The sequence below is a fragment of the Bos grunniens genome, chromosome 11 (genome assembly GCF_055505025.1).
Source record: "Bos grunniens cultivar Pamir isolate PY7600 chromosome 11, Bosgru_T2T1.0, whole genome shotgun sequence".
NCBI classification, from domain to species: Eukaryota; Metazoa; Chordata; class Mammalia; order Artiodactyla; family Bovidae; genus Bos; species Bos grunniens.
In genome coordinates this window covers 24,888,665-24,906,909 of record NC_141175.1, presented here as the reverse complement: position 1 = coordinate 24,906,909, position 18,245 = coordinate 24,888,665, and the positions used below count along the sequence as shown (strand labels likewise).

The window sequence follows — 18,245 nt, the reverse complement described above, 5'->3', positions numbered from 1 at the left end:
TTAGCTTGTGATTTCTTCAGAGATGAAATAATTTGAACTGTCTTTTTCATCAAAGTTGCCTCTAAGCAGTTTTTGATTCAGAGGATAAACTAGTGCCTAATGTTTTTTTCTCTCTTTTTTTTCCCCTTGAAAGGCAACAGGAAACAGTACCATAGTCAATTACTATTGGCTTACTTTCATAGTTTTAAGCATATTCTGGAACTTTTTCTCCTGTAAGAAATATATTACTATAATATTTTTTGTGAAACATATGTTGATTTTTGAGTTTTAACTTTTTTTCAGTGAGATTTATAATCAATCATGAGTACATAATGAAACTGATTTTAAAACTGAAGCAGTTCTAAATTTCCTTATATTGTTTTATTTTCATTGAAAGAACAGTTTAAAGAAGGTGAATGAGTCAAATACAATTTTATGTTATTTCAATAAAAATTTAGGGAATACTTACATACCAAGCAAAGTCATTATATTAGACTAAATAGGTAAACAGATATATGAGTCACATGTGATCACTGTCCGCAAATAAATTAGAATCTAGTAGGGAAGATCAGACAGGTTGAGTATAGAAATAATTACCATAAAGTTAAAATACATGTCATAGGCGTATAGATAGCTGTATAGACGGGAGAGATTACTTTCTGTTACAAAGAAGATAAATCAAGAAAGCCTTGGCAGGGTGAAGTTTGATCTAGGCCTTGAAGGTTGAGTGTGGTTTTTTTTCATGCAGAGAAGTTTGAATAGGAAAGAGTCATTTGAATAAATAGTTTCCCCGAAGTCCTTTCACCTACTTAGTCCTCACATATTCTTGAGTCACAGAGTACAGAAGATGTTCCCAACTAACTTGTTAATTGAAAATCTGTGCAGAGGTTTTCCAGTAAACGATTATGGAACTCTTTTTATTTACATTTTATGTTGCCCAGTCCTGATCATAATGATTTCTTTTTTCTTCTCTGAAAAGTTTAAAAAGCAGTTTTTATTGGGCATTCTCTTTCTACTATTGTTTTTGGTTTTTTTGGTTGCTGTTGTTGTAAGAGGAAAACAGAGGATGAGCTAGTTGGATAACATTACTGACTCAGTGGACATGAATTTGAGCAAAGTCTAGGAGATAGTGAAGGACAGGGAAGCCTGGCGTGCTGCAGTCCGTGGGGTCACAAAGAGTTGAACACAGCTTAGCAACTGAACAGCAACAAATGAAATGTCATCTAAACTATATCCTGGATGATGAAATAACAGTGGAAAGATTCAGTTCAGTTGCTCAGTCGTGTCCAACTCTTTGCGACCCCATGGACTGCAGCACACCAGGCCTCCCTGTCCATCACCAACTCCCAGAGCTTGCTCAAACTCATGTCCATCGAGTCGGTGATGGCATCCAACCATCTCATCCTCTGTCGTCCCCTTCTCCTGCCTTCAGTCTTTCGCAGCATCAGTGTCTTTTCCAGTGAGTCAGTTCTTTGCATCTGGTGACCAAAGTATTAGAACTTCAGCTTCAGCATCAGTCCTTTCAAAGAATATTCAGGATTGATTTCCTTGGGGATTGATTGGTTTGATCTCCTTGCAGTCCAAGGGACTCTCAAGAGTCTTCTTCAACACCACGGTTTAAAACATCAATTCTTCGGTGCTCAGTTTTCTTGATGGAAAGATTGAAGCATTGCTATCACTCTTTTGATTACAGAGAGAAACATAAAAGTGTTTCTTTTCCCTTTAAAATTGAGAAATTGATTAGTTACCTAATCAAAATTCGGTTCCCATATGTGCAGTTTATTTCTGAACTGCTATGAGCAAAGAACAACCAATTGGTTTATATTCTAGGCTTGAAGTAAGTATGTGGCCGCCTGCAGTGACTGTCAATATAGAGGCATACAGGCAGCGTGCTACAGAATGCTGGCAGTTTCTGAATCCCAGAGTAACCTGGTAGTTGGACCAGAAGGAGAGGCCCCAGAGCCTCTCTTGTCTGGGAACTCAGGGTCTGGGGTTGGAGGTAGGAGAATTGGTTTGCATGTTTCCTGGCACTGTGGGCATCTTAGATCTTGACTTGATTAGTTCTTGTCTTTCCATTAATTTAAAGCAACAAAATAGATGTAAGGCAATTTTATTGATTATGAAGGGGTAAGCAGACATTTAAAAATTTTTTTATGAATCTTGGAAAGTATGTTGATGTTTGTTGTATCTTGTTCTTCTGAGAAGTGCTAAAGAAATGAAGGTGTAATGATTTATTAATTTATTTCTTTTTGTATTTGATGAACAGTTCATGATTATGAAATATAAAAAAACTTGCAAGTGAATTTTATAACTTCTATACAATTCTCATAGCTTATCTGTGAGATAAGCAGAAAAGGAATTATTATCCTACTCCCAGGGAAAAATTTTGAGAAGCATTAGGGAAGAAATCAACCCTGAATATACATTGAAAGGACTGATGCTGGAGCTCCAATACTTGGGCCACCTGATTCGAAGAGCCTCATTGCAAGAGACCCTGATGCTGGGAAAGATTGAAGGCAAAATAAGAAGAGAGTGGCATAGGATGAGATAACTAGATAGCATCACTGACTCAATGGATATGAGTCTGAGCAAACTCCACAAGTGCTGAAGGACAGGGAGGCCTGGCGTGCTGCAGTGCGTGGGGTTGGATAGCACTTAGTGACTGCACAACAGCAACAAATGAAGAAACATGTCCTGAAGTTGTTTTTAAAAATAATTGTTAAATGCATTATTACTTTAGTGTGTATATAACTATTGTCAAGTGTTTTTATTATGGCTTAATACAGTTTAAATATGATTTCCCCAGTTTTGTTGTGGTATAATTGACGTATAGCACTGTATAATTTAAGGCATATAGCATGATGTAAAGTTTGACTTTATTTGAAATTAAAAATATGTTTGAGAGGGTACCTTTTTTTTTTTTTTTTTTTTTATTAAAAAAACTACCGCATTCTCCTTACTAGATCCAGCAGTACTTAGAGATACCAAATGATAGTCTTTTCATTGAGTGGGATCTTTCTTTCATTATTCATTTTCTTCCACACTTTAAATACCTTGACCAATCATTTCAGAACATGGGACCTTTAAGTAGATAACATCTTCTGAATGGTGAAATTACCATTCGGGAAATAGTCCCTATAATTCTTTTTGATCACACAATGTCTTTTCTTGTCAAGATTTCATTAATATGTAAATACTTGCCTGTAACAGCAGTGAATCTCTTTATCACATATATTTAATTAACATATAAATAACTCTGGGATGCACTTTTTCTAATTTCTAATATAGGCCATCCTGTTTAAATATTGTATTTATAATAAGTAAAAGTCTGTTAGAGTCACATTGAACGGGACATGTGTATTCCTGTTTGATTCATGTTGATTTTGATAGAAACCAACACAATTCTGTGCAGCAGTTATCCTTCAAATAAAAAATAAATTTAAGAGTCACATTGATATTTTGTAGACAAAAGCAAATACATTATTTTAAAAATGTTTTGATCTCAGTATGTTCCACTGTTTAATCTTAAAAGTTTAGGTACTGTATGTAATAGCTATGGGAAAAATCCATGATCTGTATAAATGTTGGGATCACATGCATGGTATTGACACATAATTGTTGTGGAGGAGTGATGGTATGATACACTGGAAGGAGCAAAGGCTTTTAGTCAGAATATGGGTGTCTGTCCTGGTTCTGAACTTCTGAGCTGTGTTACTGTTGGGAAGTCTCTTAACTTCTTTGAACTTGAGTTTTGTCAAGTGTGAAATGGGGAAATTGTAAAGGTATTGTAATGGTTCAGTAGCCTAAGAGATGTATTACATAGCAGACAGAGTTCCTGGTAAATAGTCAGCATTCCATGTACAGCAATGGTTGTGTTAATACAAATATGGCTGTAGCAGTAGCAACAGCAGTTTTTGGTACAGGTTGATGAGAAGAATGTCATAATAGATATATTTTATTTTCAAGTGCGTTAAGTAGGTTTGCAAAGGACTGATGAATAAGCAAAATATAAAACTGTAATAAGGACTATTCCTCTTTGATGATGCCAATGCTTTGGTTTTTCATCTGGGACAGCACCCCTTAACTGGTTTCCGGTACCTGAGATTTTGGACTGTTAATCAAAAAATTGACCATTGTTTCAAACAAAGTTTTTAATTTCACTTTTTATTCACTTTTTATTGACTTTATAGTTTTGATATACATCAACAACCATATTATTGATATAGGAAAATGAACAAATCATAAATGGGCAATTTGAATTGTTATAAAATGAACACAATCAGGAAACAGACCTAACAAAGCACTCTTGATGCTGTCTCCTTTTACCCTCTCCTGTTCACCTTACCTGTGAGAACCACCCTGACTTCTAACGGGATAGCTCAGTTTTGTCAATTAAACATGTGCAGTGGTTTATGAGGACTATTGTACCTAAACTCTGGAAAAGCATACTATTCTTCTCAACAGAGATCAGATTTCTGATGTTCTTTGAATTAAGTGCCTATCTTATTTTTTCTAATGCTGACTGTACAATGACATTTTGGATTTTTATATTTAAAATGTTTGTTATAGACAGAATATAATTTTGCCCTTTATCTGTCAGTCTCTGCTTTTTAATTGGCATGCTTAGACTATTTGCAGGCAGACCTCATTTTATTGCACTTTGCTTTATTGTGCTTCGCAGATACTGTGTCTTTTACAAATTGAAGATTTGGGCAACCCTGAATCAGGCAGGTTTATTGGTGCCATTTTTTCCAATAGAATTTGCTCACTTTGGTGTTCACAATTTGGTAATTTCTGCAATACTTCACCGCTGCTGCTGCTAAGTCACTTCAGTCGTGTCCGACTCTGTGTGACCCCGTAGACAGCAGCCCACCAGGCTCCCCCCATCTCTGGGATTCTCCAGGCAAGAACACTGGAATGGGTTGCCATTTCCTTCTCCAATGCATGAAAGTGAAAAGTGAAAGTGAAGTTGCTCAGTCGTGTCCGACCCTCAGTGACTCCATGGACTGCAGCTTTCCAGGCTCCTCCGTCCCTGGGATTTTCTAGGCAAGAGTACTGGAGTGGGGTGCCATTGCCTTCTCTGCAATACTTCACACTCTTTCATTATAATATTTGTTATATGATCTGTGATCTTTGTTACTATTAAACATGACTTGCTGAAGGTTCTGATGATGGTTAGCATTTTTTTTAGCTAGAAAGTATTTTAAGACTAAGGTATGTACATTATTTTTTAGATATTTCTATTGATAAGTTGATAGACTACACCATAGTGTAAACGTTTATGTTTGTTGTTCAATCTGTCAGTCCTGTCTGACTCTTTGTGACCCCATGGACTGGAGCCTGCTCGGCTCCTCTGTCTATGAGATTTCCCAGGTAAGGATACTGGAGTGGGTTGCCATTTCCTTCTCCAGGGTATCTTTCTGACCCAGGGATCAAACCTACATCTCCTGCTTGGCAGGTGGATTCTTTACCATTTAGCCACCTGGGAAGTCCCAACTTTTATGTTTATGGGAAACCAAAACACTCATGTGGCTTGTTTTTTTTTGTGATACTGCTTTATTGCCATGATCTAGAACCAAACCCATGACATCTCCAAGGTCTACATCTCCTTGGGTCTACTGTACTAAACTTAGGAAAGTCAGGTCTGTTATTTTTTCAAGTATTTTTCTTCTTCCTCCTCCTCCCATCCCCAGTACACATCATCTTTTTTGGGACTCCACTTCCATTTAGGTTAACCACTTGATTTGTCTCACAGTTTTCTGTGTTTGGTTTTTATTTTCCAGTCTTTTTCTCCCCCATGTTTTGTTTTGGATAGTTCCTATTTACTAATTTTTTTAGTAAAAACGTTCACTAATTTTTTTAGTAAAAAAGTTTACTAATTTTTTTTTTTCATTGTCTCTTATTGATGATATTAGTGTGTTTTTCATCTTAGCTACTGAAGTTTTTATTCCTAGGTATTAGATTTGGGTCTTTTTAAATTTTCTCCCCTCTTACCATGTTATTGATATTTCTTAGAAATTGGTTATTCTCCTGATTATGGGCCATAATTTCTTGCTTTTTTTGCATACCTGCTATTTTTTTACTGGATGCCAGAGATTTAGGTTTGTTCATCTTGCTGGTAGAGTTCTTATCTCAGTTGTTTTGGAACATGCTTTTTCTTCCCAAATTCTGTTGGTTTATTCGTCACACTTCTGTGTTTTGCCAGGTGCCTTACCATGTGTACTTTGAGGTTAGTTTCTCTGTGCAGTTGATCTAAATAGGTTTCTGAATTTGTAATGGAATAAATTCATCTGTAGGGGTTTTTAAATCTGAACATTATAGAATATGATCTAGCATTGCAGGTACAGGGGTGTTTATTTGATATTATTTTCTTCTTTGTGGATAATTTGGAGTCTTTTTATTCCAGGGTCAGGTCCCTCCCTGATCACATTCTATACTTCCTGTCTTTTGTGAATGAGTATTTATTATGTACTTAAGAATCTATATAAAGCATGACTCATTTCATTCAAATGCTCCAATGTTTTGCTTTCTTTGTCTTCCTGCCGTCTCCAGTTTAACTTTGAACCTCATCAGCAATAGTAATGTGTTAGAATAACTTGCACAGCAGACACCTATGCCATCATCTTCCCAGTCACAGCCTGTTAAGTTGACACCAGAGCCTGGCTGTCTTCATTTTCGGTATTTTCACTTCTTCAGTTATGATTATTGTCAGTCTGCAGTGTAATTTGGCCTCTACTTAGAAGATTCATGGTGAAAAGGCTGTAAATAGACTTGTACAGCAGCATCTCAGAGCAAACAGTCTTATGCGTCTTTGTTTATGGAAAGTTTAGGACAGCCCACATCTCTCTGCTTATTTATGCTCCTGCTTTCAGGCCAAGAGCCGCCTGCAGTGTACGGTATTGTGATGTTGCTCGTGGCATGGGTATAAGATAGGGAGTGATATGGTCCATTTTAGAAACCAGAAATGTGTGAATAAACCTCAGGTACATTACCAAAGTTTTCAGCTACAGTCAAAGCTTATTAATCGTGAGATTTAAATACCCCTGTGGTTTTAGGGTAGGATTGTTTTTTCATTTATTTATTCAGATTTATCCATCCATCCGTCAGTCTGTCCATCATCCATCCATCCATTACATATTTAGTGAGGTTTAAGTGCATGCCAAGTGTTGAACAAAGGATATGAAAATCACCAAAGCTTTGAAGGAGCTTACAGTTTAGTAAAGGAGCAGAACATAAATAAAAAGTTGTAATTGAGTGCATTGACAGTGGGAACAGAAGTACATGCAGTGTTTAGTAATATGGAGGAGAGTCTGGTAAGCTGCTTGGTATGGGAACATCAGAGAAGGTTTTAGTTTTTTTTTTTTTTTTCTTTTAATGAATAGTATGTTGACTGACACAGTTAAAGAGAACATTATAAATAGGCATGCCATGAATCATACTACTTTTCTATCCATTTAGATGAGCTTTAAATGCTGTATTATTTTTACATAACTTATATCCACATTTTTTCTTCCTACTTCCATTATACAGCTTGGTTCTGAAATATACATTTTTCTTAGAAGAGTTTTTCAAGATTTAGAATCACACAATGCTTCCTTTCTTAAAGAAGTTTTCTAATTACCTGATGGAATCATTTTGCTGTGATCCTTCTGTAAGTTTGGGACTGAGGGTGGAAAGTGCTCCTACTCTGAAAGACATGTATGCAGATAATTATAGGAGCAGTGAGGTCAGTGCTCAAAGAGTTAGGTATGCATTCTTAGTTATAGAGCCTTCCTCTTCAATTGACTTTTATATTTTTCATTAATTATTTATTTATATCTTGACTAAATCTTACATTTCTAATTCTTAAACTTTTTTTGGTATTTGTTTCTGAGAGCTCTGCTTTTAGAATTAAAGAGTATCAGTGACTCTGTTTCTGCTGATCATTGAATCATTTATTTGTTCATTCAATCAGTGATGAATATTAAGCTCATAGAGTTTACTTTTCTGCAAATTTATGATCACAGTACACATTGTGTATTTGAAGATTAAATGAAATAATGCATTTATATAAATTTAGTTAAAATGATTATATATACTTGCTATGCATGTAATATTGCTGGGAGTTGTGGTAGATGCAAAGGAGTATTTACAAGAAAAGAATATTTACTTCTAGTGGGGATACAAAATTTTTTTATTTTGTTATGACCAACCTAGACAGCATATTAAAAAGCAGAGACATTACTTTGCCAACAAAGGTCTGTCTAGTCAAGGCTATGGTTTTTCCAGTAGTCATGTATGGATGTGAGAGTTGGACTATAAAGAAAGCTGAGTGTAGAAGAATGGATGCTTTTGAACTGTGGTGTTGGAGAAGACTCTTGAGAGTCCCTTGGACTGCAAGGAGGTCCAACCAGTACATCCTAAAGGTGAACAGTCATGGATGTTCATTGGAAGGACTAATGTTGAAGCTGAAACTCCAATACTTTGGCCACCTGATGCGAAGAGCCGACTCATTTGAAAAGACCCTGATGCTGGGAAAGATTGAGGGCAGGAAGAGAAGGGGACGACAGAGGATGAGATAGTTGGATGGCATCACTGACTCAGTGGACATGGGTTTGGGTAAACTCCGGGAGTTGGTGATGGACAGGGAGGCCTGGCGTGCTATGGTTCATGGAGTCGCAAAGAGTCATACACGACTGAGCGACTGAACTGAAAATATGTATTAAGGAAATTAAAGAACTCTATGGAAACATAAGACAAATGTACCATCTTATGTATATTATCATAAGTTTAAATAGGAGTAAATGCCAGGGGAATTGTTCAGTTATTAGTAGTGAGAATCGAGAACAGGAGGAAAGCAACCTAGAGTGGAATGGTCATAGAAACATCTGAGAAAAGCTGGAATTTAAGCTCGAAGAGGTGGGGTTCAGATAAGTAGGACATCATAGTAGAGCAGAGACTCTGGAACCAGACTTGCCTGGATTCAAATCCCAGCTGCAGCGTTTTAGTTCTGTGATTTTATGAGTTAGGATGCTGTCTGTCTTTCAAGACTGCTGACTTTGTGTGTGTGTTTGTATGATAATATATAATTTTATAGTTGTTCTTACAAACTGTAAGCATTTTCTAAGTGTCAGCTATAGGCCAGATAAGGTTGGATAACTTTATAGATAGTGTGTGAAATGTCCGTTCAGTGCGTGTCTATAAGCAGGAATATGCAGATATTTTTTTGAAGGGCAGCGACAAGGAAATCAGTCTTGCTATGGCTTAGGATCTGCATGAGCATAATTTGTGCTGTTTTATTTAGTGATAGGGATAAAAAGCAGATAAAAATTTCTTTTCCTAATTTTTTGTTCAATCTCTGTTACCACCACAACCTGATAAAGGATCAGGGTTTATAATGTATATTGATACAATTCATGAATATTTTGGTATTTCATTAGTTTTGTAGTTGCTAAGTCCAGATGTCATACACTTTATCTTTGTTGTGCATTTTATTGTCTTGCTATCTGGAAGTAATGTGAGATAAAGGCCTTACACTTATTCTCTGTACTGGTTCTGGTCGGTCTAAGTAACGCAGAACACAGAATGAAATCGATTGGGTTTCTCTCCTATTACCTCCCTTTTGATAGTCGAGGGCATGTAGTTTTGGGCCTCTCCCGTGTGAAAATAGTCCTCATCAATTCTTACTTGACGTACACTTTCGATCTTTCAGTGTCATCGCCCTTTCTTCCCTAGTTGACTTTCCGGGTAGCAAGGAAAGGTAGTCTTCCTTTTTGTGAGTACCTTCAGTTGTCTTTTCTTCAAAATTAGTCATTTGTTCAAGGGGCAGGTGGGAGTGTTGGTGGTATAGAGGGGAATTTTCATATCATTAATGTCTCTATTCATCCTTCACCCCTTGTTTGGTTGGCATTAAGTACCTATGTGAGTATCATCCTTTCTCAGTTACTTATAATTAGCTTTTCTGGGAATTTCTTCAGTGATTCTCCATTGGAGTTTGTGGCTTTCCATTAAACTTTAACTATTTAATGACTAGTTCTCCTTAGAAATAATCAAATCATCCTTTGTTCATGGTTAAATATTTATTTTCAAACGATTGCAATCTTTTGGGAGAGAAATAATGCCTTGTGGCACCTGTTGTTTAGTCGCTAAGTCGTGTCTGACTCTTTGTGACCCTGTGAACTGTATCCCACCAGGCTCCTCTGTCCATGGGATTTTCCAGGCAAGAATACTGGAGTGGGTTGCCATTCCCTTCTCCAGTGGATCTTTTAATGCAGGCACTGAACCTGTGTCTCCTGCTTGGCATATGGATTCTTTACCACCAAGCCCCTGGGAAGCCTGTGGCATTTACTACTACCTTTTAAGTCAGCTCCTCAGATTTTCTTGTCACTATTGATTGCAGTGGCCAGGTGCCCACCCAGTGTGATGTCAGCAGAGTTTATTGCCATTGTTAGGCATTTGTAAATATAATCATTCATATGATCATTAATGTGGTGTTACTATTTATCATATAGTAGATCCTGAAATGGTAACAAGTCACATATATCCTATATTTCACTACCCATGAAAAACCTTGGTGGTGTTGATAATACTGCTGCTTTTTATGGCGAATGAGTGCTTATTATATATGAAGTACTGTTCAAAAGGCTTTCTGTGTTCTAATTTGATCCTTCGCAAATTCACATTCTTATTATCCCTATTTGACTAATGAGGAATCTTGAAGCACATGCAGATTGAATAACTTGATCAAGATGACATGGCTGTGCAGGGTGGTATCACAGTTCTAACCGAGATTAGACTTCTCAGAGCATGCTCTACCTTTTAGATTAGAATTCAAGAAAACATGGCTCTAGTCTCATCTTTGTTTTGGGCATTAATGAATGCTACAATATTTACTAAATAGATGAGGCATCTGGGTCCCAGGGATTTAGTGGTGAAGGAGAATTCAAGTCCTAGTGTGGTGGGTTTTTTTTTTTTCTCTCTTGTTTATCTTTGACACATTGCTCTCACCTGAGATTACTGTTAAGTTTCAGGATATCTTATTAGCCTAGTCTCTGTTTCATAAGCCAGTTACTAATGAATAAATATAACTTAACATCTTTAAATCAGTGCCTGAAAGGTGGCAGTTAGTCGCAATATACTGTTTAGCTTTTTGTTTCCAAAGCATAGAACGTGAATAAAAAAACTTTTTGAAAGTTTATTCATGATAAAATTTCTTTGAAATAAAACATTTATATTTAGTGTGAGAAATAATTGGTGAGAGAATAGTTGACCATAATAGAACTTGTTACAGTCATTCCTTTCCTGCTGACAGATAGATGTTACCTTCAGATGAAACCAGCAAAGTTTATTGTTTGGAATTAAAAAAATGAGCAGGGCTCTAATATAAAGAATCCTGAAATTAAGCAGAAGCAGTCATTATTTTGTAAAGGGGTAATTTAAGTGACAACAAAGGTCCATCTAGTCAAGGCTATGGTTTTTCCAGTAGTCATATATGGATATGGCAGTTGGACTATAAAGAAAGCTGAGCATCAAAGAATTGATGCTTTTGAATTGTGGTGTTGGAGAAGGCTCTTGAGAGTCCCTTGGACTACAAGGAGATCCAACCAGTCCATCCTAAAGGAGATCAGTTCTGGGTGTTCATTGGAAGGGCTGATGTTGAAGCTGAAACTCCAGTACTTTGGCCACCTGATGCGAAGAGCTGACTCATTTGAAAAGACCCTGATGCTGGGAAAGATTGAGGGCAGGAGGAGAAGGGGACAACAGGATGAGATGGTTGGATGGCATCACCGACTCAATGGATATGAGTTTGGGTAAACTCCGGGAGTTGGTGATGGACAGGGAGGCCTGGCGTGCTGTAGTCCATGGGGTCACAAAGAGTAGGACATGACTGAGCGACTGAACTGAATTTAAGTTTATCATGTACTTCATTTTTTTTTTAATTGGGGATGATGCATTTAAATTTACAGTCTTCCCTAGCAAAGTGGAAACAATAGAAGAAAAAGATGAAATAAAATGTATGTAAATGTTGTTTTGTGGTTGTAGAACTGAGATTCAAATCAGTTTTGCACCTAACAAAGCTTTGTACAGCTTTCTGGAAGGAACAGCTGTGTTTTCTAGTTTTTGTTTTTGTTTTTAAACCATGTTTTCACCTAATCCACTTAGTGATCAGTGTACAGGGCTAATATTTTTGTTTTAAACAGAATTAATAAAAAGTTTTTCTCTAAATTTTATTAAGCATTCTGTTTTCTTTGTGAAAGAATAAGCTAAAAGTTGGGCATTTTAAAGATGCTAATGATAGAACTGATCAATCATTTAGAACTGTAAAGAATGGTCAGGTTTAGGGAAATACATATTCTGAAATCCCCGCCCCCCCACCCCCCCCCCGCAATAAGTATAACATGACATGTTAAATTCTCTGATTGTAGATGTATACAATCACCAGTATAGATTTTGCCCTTTCATGAGGATAATAATCTGTTATCAAGAAAGTATTCTTGCTCTCAGATCACAGAACCCATGTAAATATACCTCCTCAATGTATGTGTAATCTTTTTTATTTCTCTATTCCAATTTTGAATTTTGTGATGCTCATGAGATCACTCTAAAAAACAGTCTTTGTGGTGTCAGTTAATTCATTTGACATATTATTTTATAGTCTGCTAAATGTCAGGCATCATTTTAGGCTTGAGGATGTGGCAATAGACAAAACAAGGAAAAATGCTGCCTTTTAGGAATTTATATTCTGACTGGGGAAAAACCCTATGTCTTTCTTAAATGTTATTTAATTTACGATAAAGAACTTAACAGTGTTTTTACAGCAAGCATCTTAAACTCCTAAAATTTGTCCAAAAATAATTTGCTTTGTATAAGCATCCTGGAACAAAATCAAAGCACAGAAAGGTTTCTGTTTTTATGTAACTGTTGAGGATCAAGCCTAAGATGAAGCCATATTTGGTAGGAGTTAGTTTCTGATCCTACTGGTGATGAGATTGGTTTTGTATCTCAGTTTAAATGTGTCCTTTAAATATGCATATAGAAGGTCCTACTGGGGTGTCTGAACTAAAATATGAGAAGGTTCATGTTGCCCTCTGCTCGCGCACAGTCTGACTGGTGCCTCTGTCTAACTTGGTGGCCATCTACTAGCTGGGAGGGTAAGCTTTGGATTCTGTCAGGTTGTGTTTAAATCTGTGGCTTTGTCATTTATTGAATTTATGAGGAGAGACAAGTAGCTTGGGCCTCAGGTTTCTCATTATAGTATAAGGAGGATAATACCACTGCAGTGCTGCTGCTGCTAAGTCGCTTCAGCCTTACTCTGTGCAACCCCATAGACGGCAGCCTACCAGGCTCCCCTGTCCCTGGGATTCTCCAGGCAAGAACACTGGAGTGGGTTTCCATTTCCCTCTCCAATGCATGAAAGTAAAAAGTGAAAGGGAAGTCGCTCAGTCGTGTCCGACTCTTAGCGACCCCACGGACTGCAGCCCACCAGGCTCCTCCATCCATGGGATTTTCCAGGCAGGAGTACTGGAGTGGGGTGCCATTACCTAGGTAGGACCAACTTAGGTATTGCATATTAAAAGCAGTTTATCGTGTCTGGTCCATAGTGAGAAATCAATAAATATTAAAGGTTATGCTATGCTGGCCATTCCTAATGTATTATTGTTAGTATTCTTACCATTATATCAGTGGTGATCACATTTAGAAACACGTAGAAACATTTAGTTGTGCTGTGCCCTGAAAATGGAGCAAAAATGCTTTATCAACCTAAGGCTCTTTAGGCCTGCTTTTTGGAGTGAGTCTCAGAGCAGAACCTGTCTTTAATGTGTGATTTGATAAAAATAGGCATGTTTTCTTATGCATTTCAGTTTATTGAAGGTTGACAAAGTCTTACAATTTTCTAGTCTTTTTTAACCAAATTTTGTAGTCTTTTTACCAAACATTTGCCAAATAAATGTTACTTTGCTCAGAGCCCCACACCATTACTGATCATTTTAGTAGTAATCCTTATATATAATATGTATTTTATAGAGAAAATGCAAATCTCAACTTACGATAAATTTTTCTCAGTCTTTTGAAAAACATTTTGTGTAGCTTATGGAACCATGTCTGCTGTAATTGGAAAAGGCGGTAATAGTTTGCTGAATTAATTTTTTCCTTGTTCCTCAATTCATTGCTACAATTTATTCTTATCTTGGAAGAGTGAGCATTATTATCATTGTTGTATCCAAATGTTTTCTTTTCTACCTATTCAGTGATCTGTGATAAAGTATTAGTTACTGATGTGGAAGGAAATAAAATAGTTTTTTACTTGGTGACAAATGAAATACTGTGATTTTGGTGTCTATTGTAATTAATCGTCTATACGACTGAAATTTAAAACCATGAAGTCACATGCCTTCAGAAATGTATTTTTGGTTTGCTAAGACATTGCATGCTAGCTAAAAAGTGGGTAAAATTCTGTTTTAAAAACAATATAATAAATTTCTTATGTATATCTAACAGGGAACTTTGACTTCAGAAAATTTGCAACAATAATAATAACTTCAGCAGTTGTGTCTGACTCTTTGTGACCCATGGAGTGTACAGTTTACGGAATTTTCCAGGCCAGAATACTAGAGTGGGTAGCGTATCCCTTCCCCAGGGGATCTTCCCAACCCAGCGATTGAACCTGGGTCTTCTGCACTGCAGGCAGACTCTTTACCATTTGAGCCACCAGGGAAGCCCATAGATGCTGCTGCTGCTGCTACTGCTAAGTCGCTTTAGTCGTGTCTGGCTCTGTGCAACCCCATAGACAGCAGCCCACCAGGCTCCCCCGTCCCTGGGATTCTCCAGGCAAGAACAGTGGAGTGGGTGCTATAGATAGATAAATCAACCCTGCTGATTTCCAGGTCTTCACAGCTTCTCTGTTCCTTGTAACCCCCCAGCAGTTTCCTGCTGCTATCTACATAAAGACTACCTACCTTTTCCCCAAATGCTTATGAAGTATTTTTTGTGTAAGACCTGTTCCATAGCTTAGGAAGATAAGAAACTGCAAAACATAACCTCATACTATACAAAAGTGCAGTCCTTTCTCTGAGGCTATGATAAATTTTAGGAAAGTACTACCATTGATACTCAAATATGAGATAAGATGTTTTATTGAACTATAAAAGCAAGGTGATTGAAATTTGTTTTTAGAATTTTTGTCTTCATTCTTAGTTCAGGATGTTTGTGTTGTTTTCATAGATTTACGGACTATTAGAGCTAAAAGTTACTTTAGTGGTTGGAAGTGCTTCACTTTAGAAAGTCATGTGCCAAGTACTGTACAGCTGGTTAAAAGACCGGTGGGTTTATGCTTTCCTTGTCTCTTCCTTCATAGTGCTTTGCTCTGCTGTCTTACATTGCTTCATTCTTCCTTTTTAATTTATTCTTAACGCCGTGCAATCAGGACTTATCTTTGCCTCTTACAATTTTCCTTCTATCATTTATTGGTGATATTTTTAACTTGCAGAATTATTTCTTCACTCTGATTATTAGCTGTGTCCTCTCAGCCTGGTCCCTGGTAGCTCAGCTGGTAAAGAATCTGCCCGCAATGGGGGAGACCTGGGTTCAATCCCTGGGTTGGGAAGATCCCCTGGAGAAGGGAAAGGCTACTCACTCAGTATTCTGGCCTGGAGAATTTCATGGACTGTATAGTCCGCGGGGTTGCAAAGAGTCAGACATGACTGAGTGACTTTCACTTCACTTCTGGCTGTTAGGCTGTCCAGTATAGGCACCACCAGCCACATGTAGCTATTTAAATTTTAAATAAAATTAATTAAAAAGTATTAAAAGTTTCTTGGTATCAGTGTCACATTTCAAATGATTGATATGAATATATGTAGCTTAGCAGTTACTGTATTGGATAACCCAGTTAGAGAACAGTTCTGTGATCACAGGAAGTCAGGTTGTACACTTTTTGAGAGCAGGGGACCATTTATGTTAGCATTAAAAATATAAAATATGGAGTTTTGATAAATATTTTAGAATGTTTGAGTGAACTCAGCCATACCACCTTTAGTTTCTCGTTAACTTTTTTGTTTTGAATTTTCCTTTTCTTTTTGAACCATTTTACTATCAAAGAGAAATCAGCAGTTTTGTATTTTTTATTTGCCTATTGTATATGATATGTGTCATATACTACTTAAGATACCATAAAAAGAAATCTTGGAGGTTAAGGTTACAGGATTGATTACTTTTGTATTATGTTCCTTATGTTTCCAGTCATTGAGGTAATGTGTCTTTTAAATGTATGTGCTTTTTTTTGAAATGTTAAGTTATGACGGTGATTCCTTGGTGATCGTTCCTTGGCACGAACATAAGCACCGAGATGAAGACTGGTGTGAGGAGCTGGAGTGCAGGTAAGAACGAGCCAGGGGGAGAGCTCTTCATGTCCTTGTAGGATGGATGAATAGCAGGCCCAGTGCAGGTGGTGTGTGGTGGGTGGTTTACTGGATGGTGGTCCCTGCTTGAGAGTTTGAGGGACATTTTTTAACAGCTTGACTGTACTCAAGGTATGTTAAAAAATTTAATGAAAAAATATTGAATGGCTACCAAGGAGTTATTCTACAAGTGGTCCTTATGTAACAGCTCTTCTCATTCTGAGGTATTCCTTTTCGGTCTTTGACATATACAGGTATGTTTTTCATAGCTGTTATTGTGGTATGTGTGCAGTTTTGTTCTTGACTCAGTTTTGATTTTCACTTTTATAAGACTTTACCGTGGAAAGCCTCAGAACATTGAGGCATCAAGTTCTGTAGAAGTGGGTGGGTGATGAGGTGTGGGGCTGAAAGCCCGTACAAGGGGCATTTGAATCCCTTTATTGCCTTACTCTTCAAAGTCAGATAAATGCTCATTGCTCATTTTTACATTTGATATGAGTCATCTTATATTTTTACATTTTTTTAAGCTATGTGTATGAACTGTCTGATAAATGATAAATAAAAGCCCTAAGCAGTAGTGTGATCATTGCAAGTGAAATTTGGGACTTTCTTCATGTTGGCACTCACCCTTCATTCTGTATCTTTCGCTGTTGATATCTAAGTGCATAGCATATCTAACTCCTAGTTAACCTTTTTCACTCTGATGAGTTTGGTTATAATAGCAATCGAATGCCCTGTGTTTTTGCTGTTACATGCTTTAAAATTTTTTTTTTTTATTAAAGTTCTGTGTAGTTGCAAATAGATTAAAAGTTTAAGATTTTCTGCAAATTTTGTTAAAAAAACAACAACCATACTCCTTTGTTCCCCTTTTTTTGTATCCTGCCCTCCTGAAGCAACTACTTTGAATTCTTTTAAAGGAATGTTCTATTATTTACTCCAGTCTCTGAATAACAGAATTGTATAGCTACTTGGAAAACTCAGCAGTGGCCACAGGACTGGAAAAGGTCAGTTTTCATTCCAATCCCAAAGAAAGGCAATGCCAAAGAATGCTCAAACTACCACACAATTGCACTCGTCTCACACGCTAGTAAAGTAATGCTTAAAATTCTCCAAGCCAGGCTTCAGCAATATGTGAACCGTGAACTTCCTGATGTTCAAGCTGGTTTTAGAAAAGGCAGAGGAACCAGAGACCAAATTGCCAATATCCGCTGGATCATGGAAAAAGCAAGAGAGTTCCAGAAAAACATCTATTTCTGCTTTATTGACTATGCCAAAGCCTTTGACTGTGTGGATCACAGTAAACTGTGGAAAATTCTGAAAGAGATGGGAATCCCAAACCACCTGATCTGCCTCTTGAGAAATTTGTATGCAGGTCAGGAAGCAACAGTTAGAACTGGACATGGAACAACAGACTGCTTCCAAATAGGAAAAGGAGTACGTCAAGGCTGTATATTGTCACCCTGCTTATTTAACTTATATGCACAGTACATCATGAGAAATGCTGGACTGGAAGAAACACAAGCTGGAATCAAGATTGCCGGGAGAAATATCAATCACCTCAGATACGCAGATGACACCACCCTTATGGCAGAAAGTGAAGAGGAACTAAAAAGCCTCTTGATGAAGGTGAAAGTGGAGAGTGAAAAAGTTGGCTTAAAGCTCAACATTCAGAAAATGAAGATCATGGCATCTCGTCCCATCACTTCATGGGAAATAGATGGGGTAACAGTGGAAACAGGTCAGACTTTATTTTTCTGGGCTCCAAAATCACTGCAGATGGTGACCGCAGCCATGGAATTAAAAGACGCTTACTCCTTGGAAGGAAAGTCATGACCAACCTAGATAGCGTATTCAAAAGCAGAGACATTACTTTGCCAACAAAGGTCCGTC

General features: G+C 37.2%; 1 protein-coding gene across 5 annotated transcripts in view; it reads left to right on the top strand.

The window, feature by feature from the left end:
* Positions 1-18,245, top strand: part of NBAS (NBAS subunit of NRZ tethering complex) — a 329,576-nt gene that overhangs the window by 106,536 nt on the left and 204,795 nt on the right. For all 5 annotated transcript variants that reach the window (XR_015135793.1, XM_086323557.1, XM_086323555.1 and 2 more), the window contains exon 22: positions 16,251-16,334. Coding sequence is in view for 4 of the 5 variants with exons in the window: in XM_086323557.1 (XP_086179683.1) it covers positions 16,251-16,334 (84 nt within the window). In the remaining variant the exon portion in view is untranslated. The remainder of the gene's footprint in view (positions 1-16,250; positions 16,335-18,245) is intronic.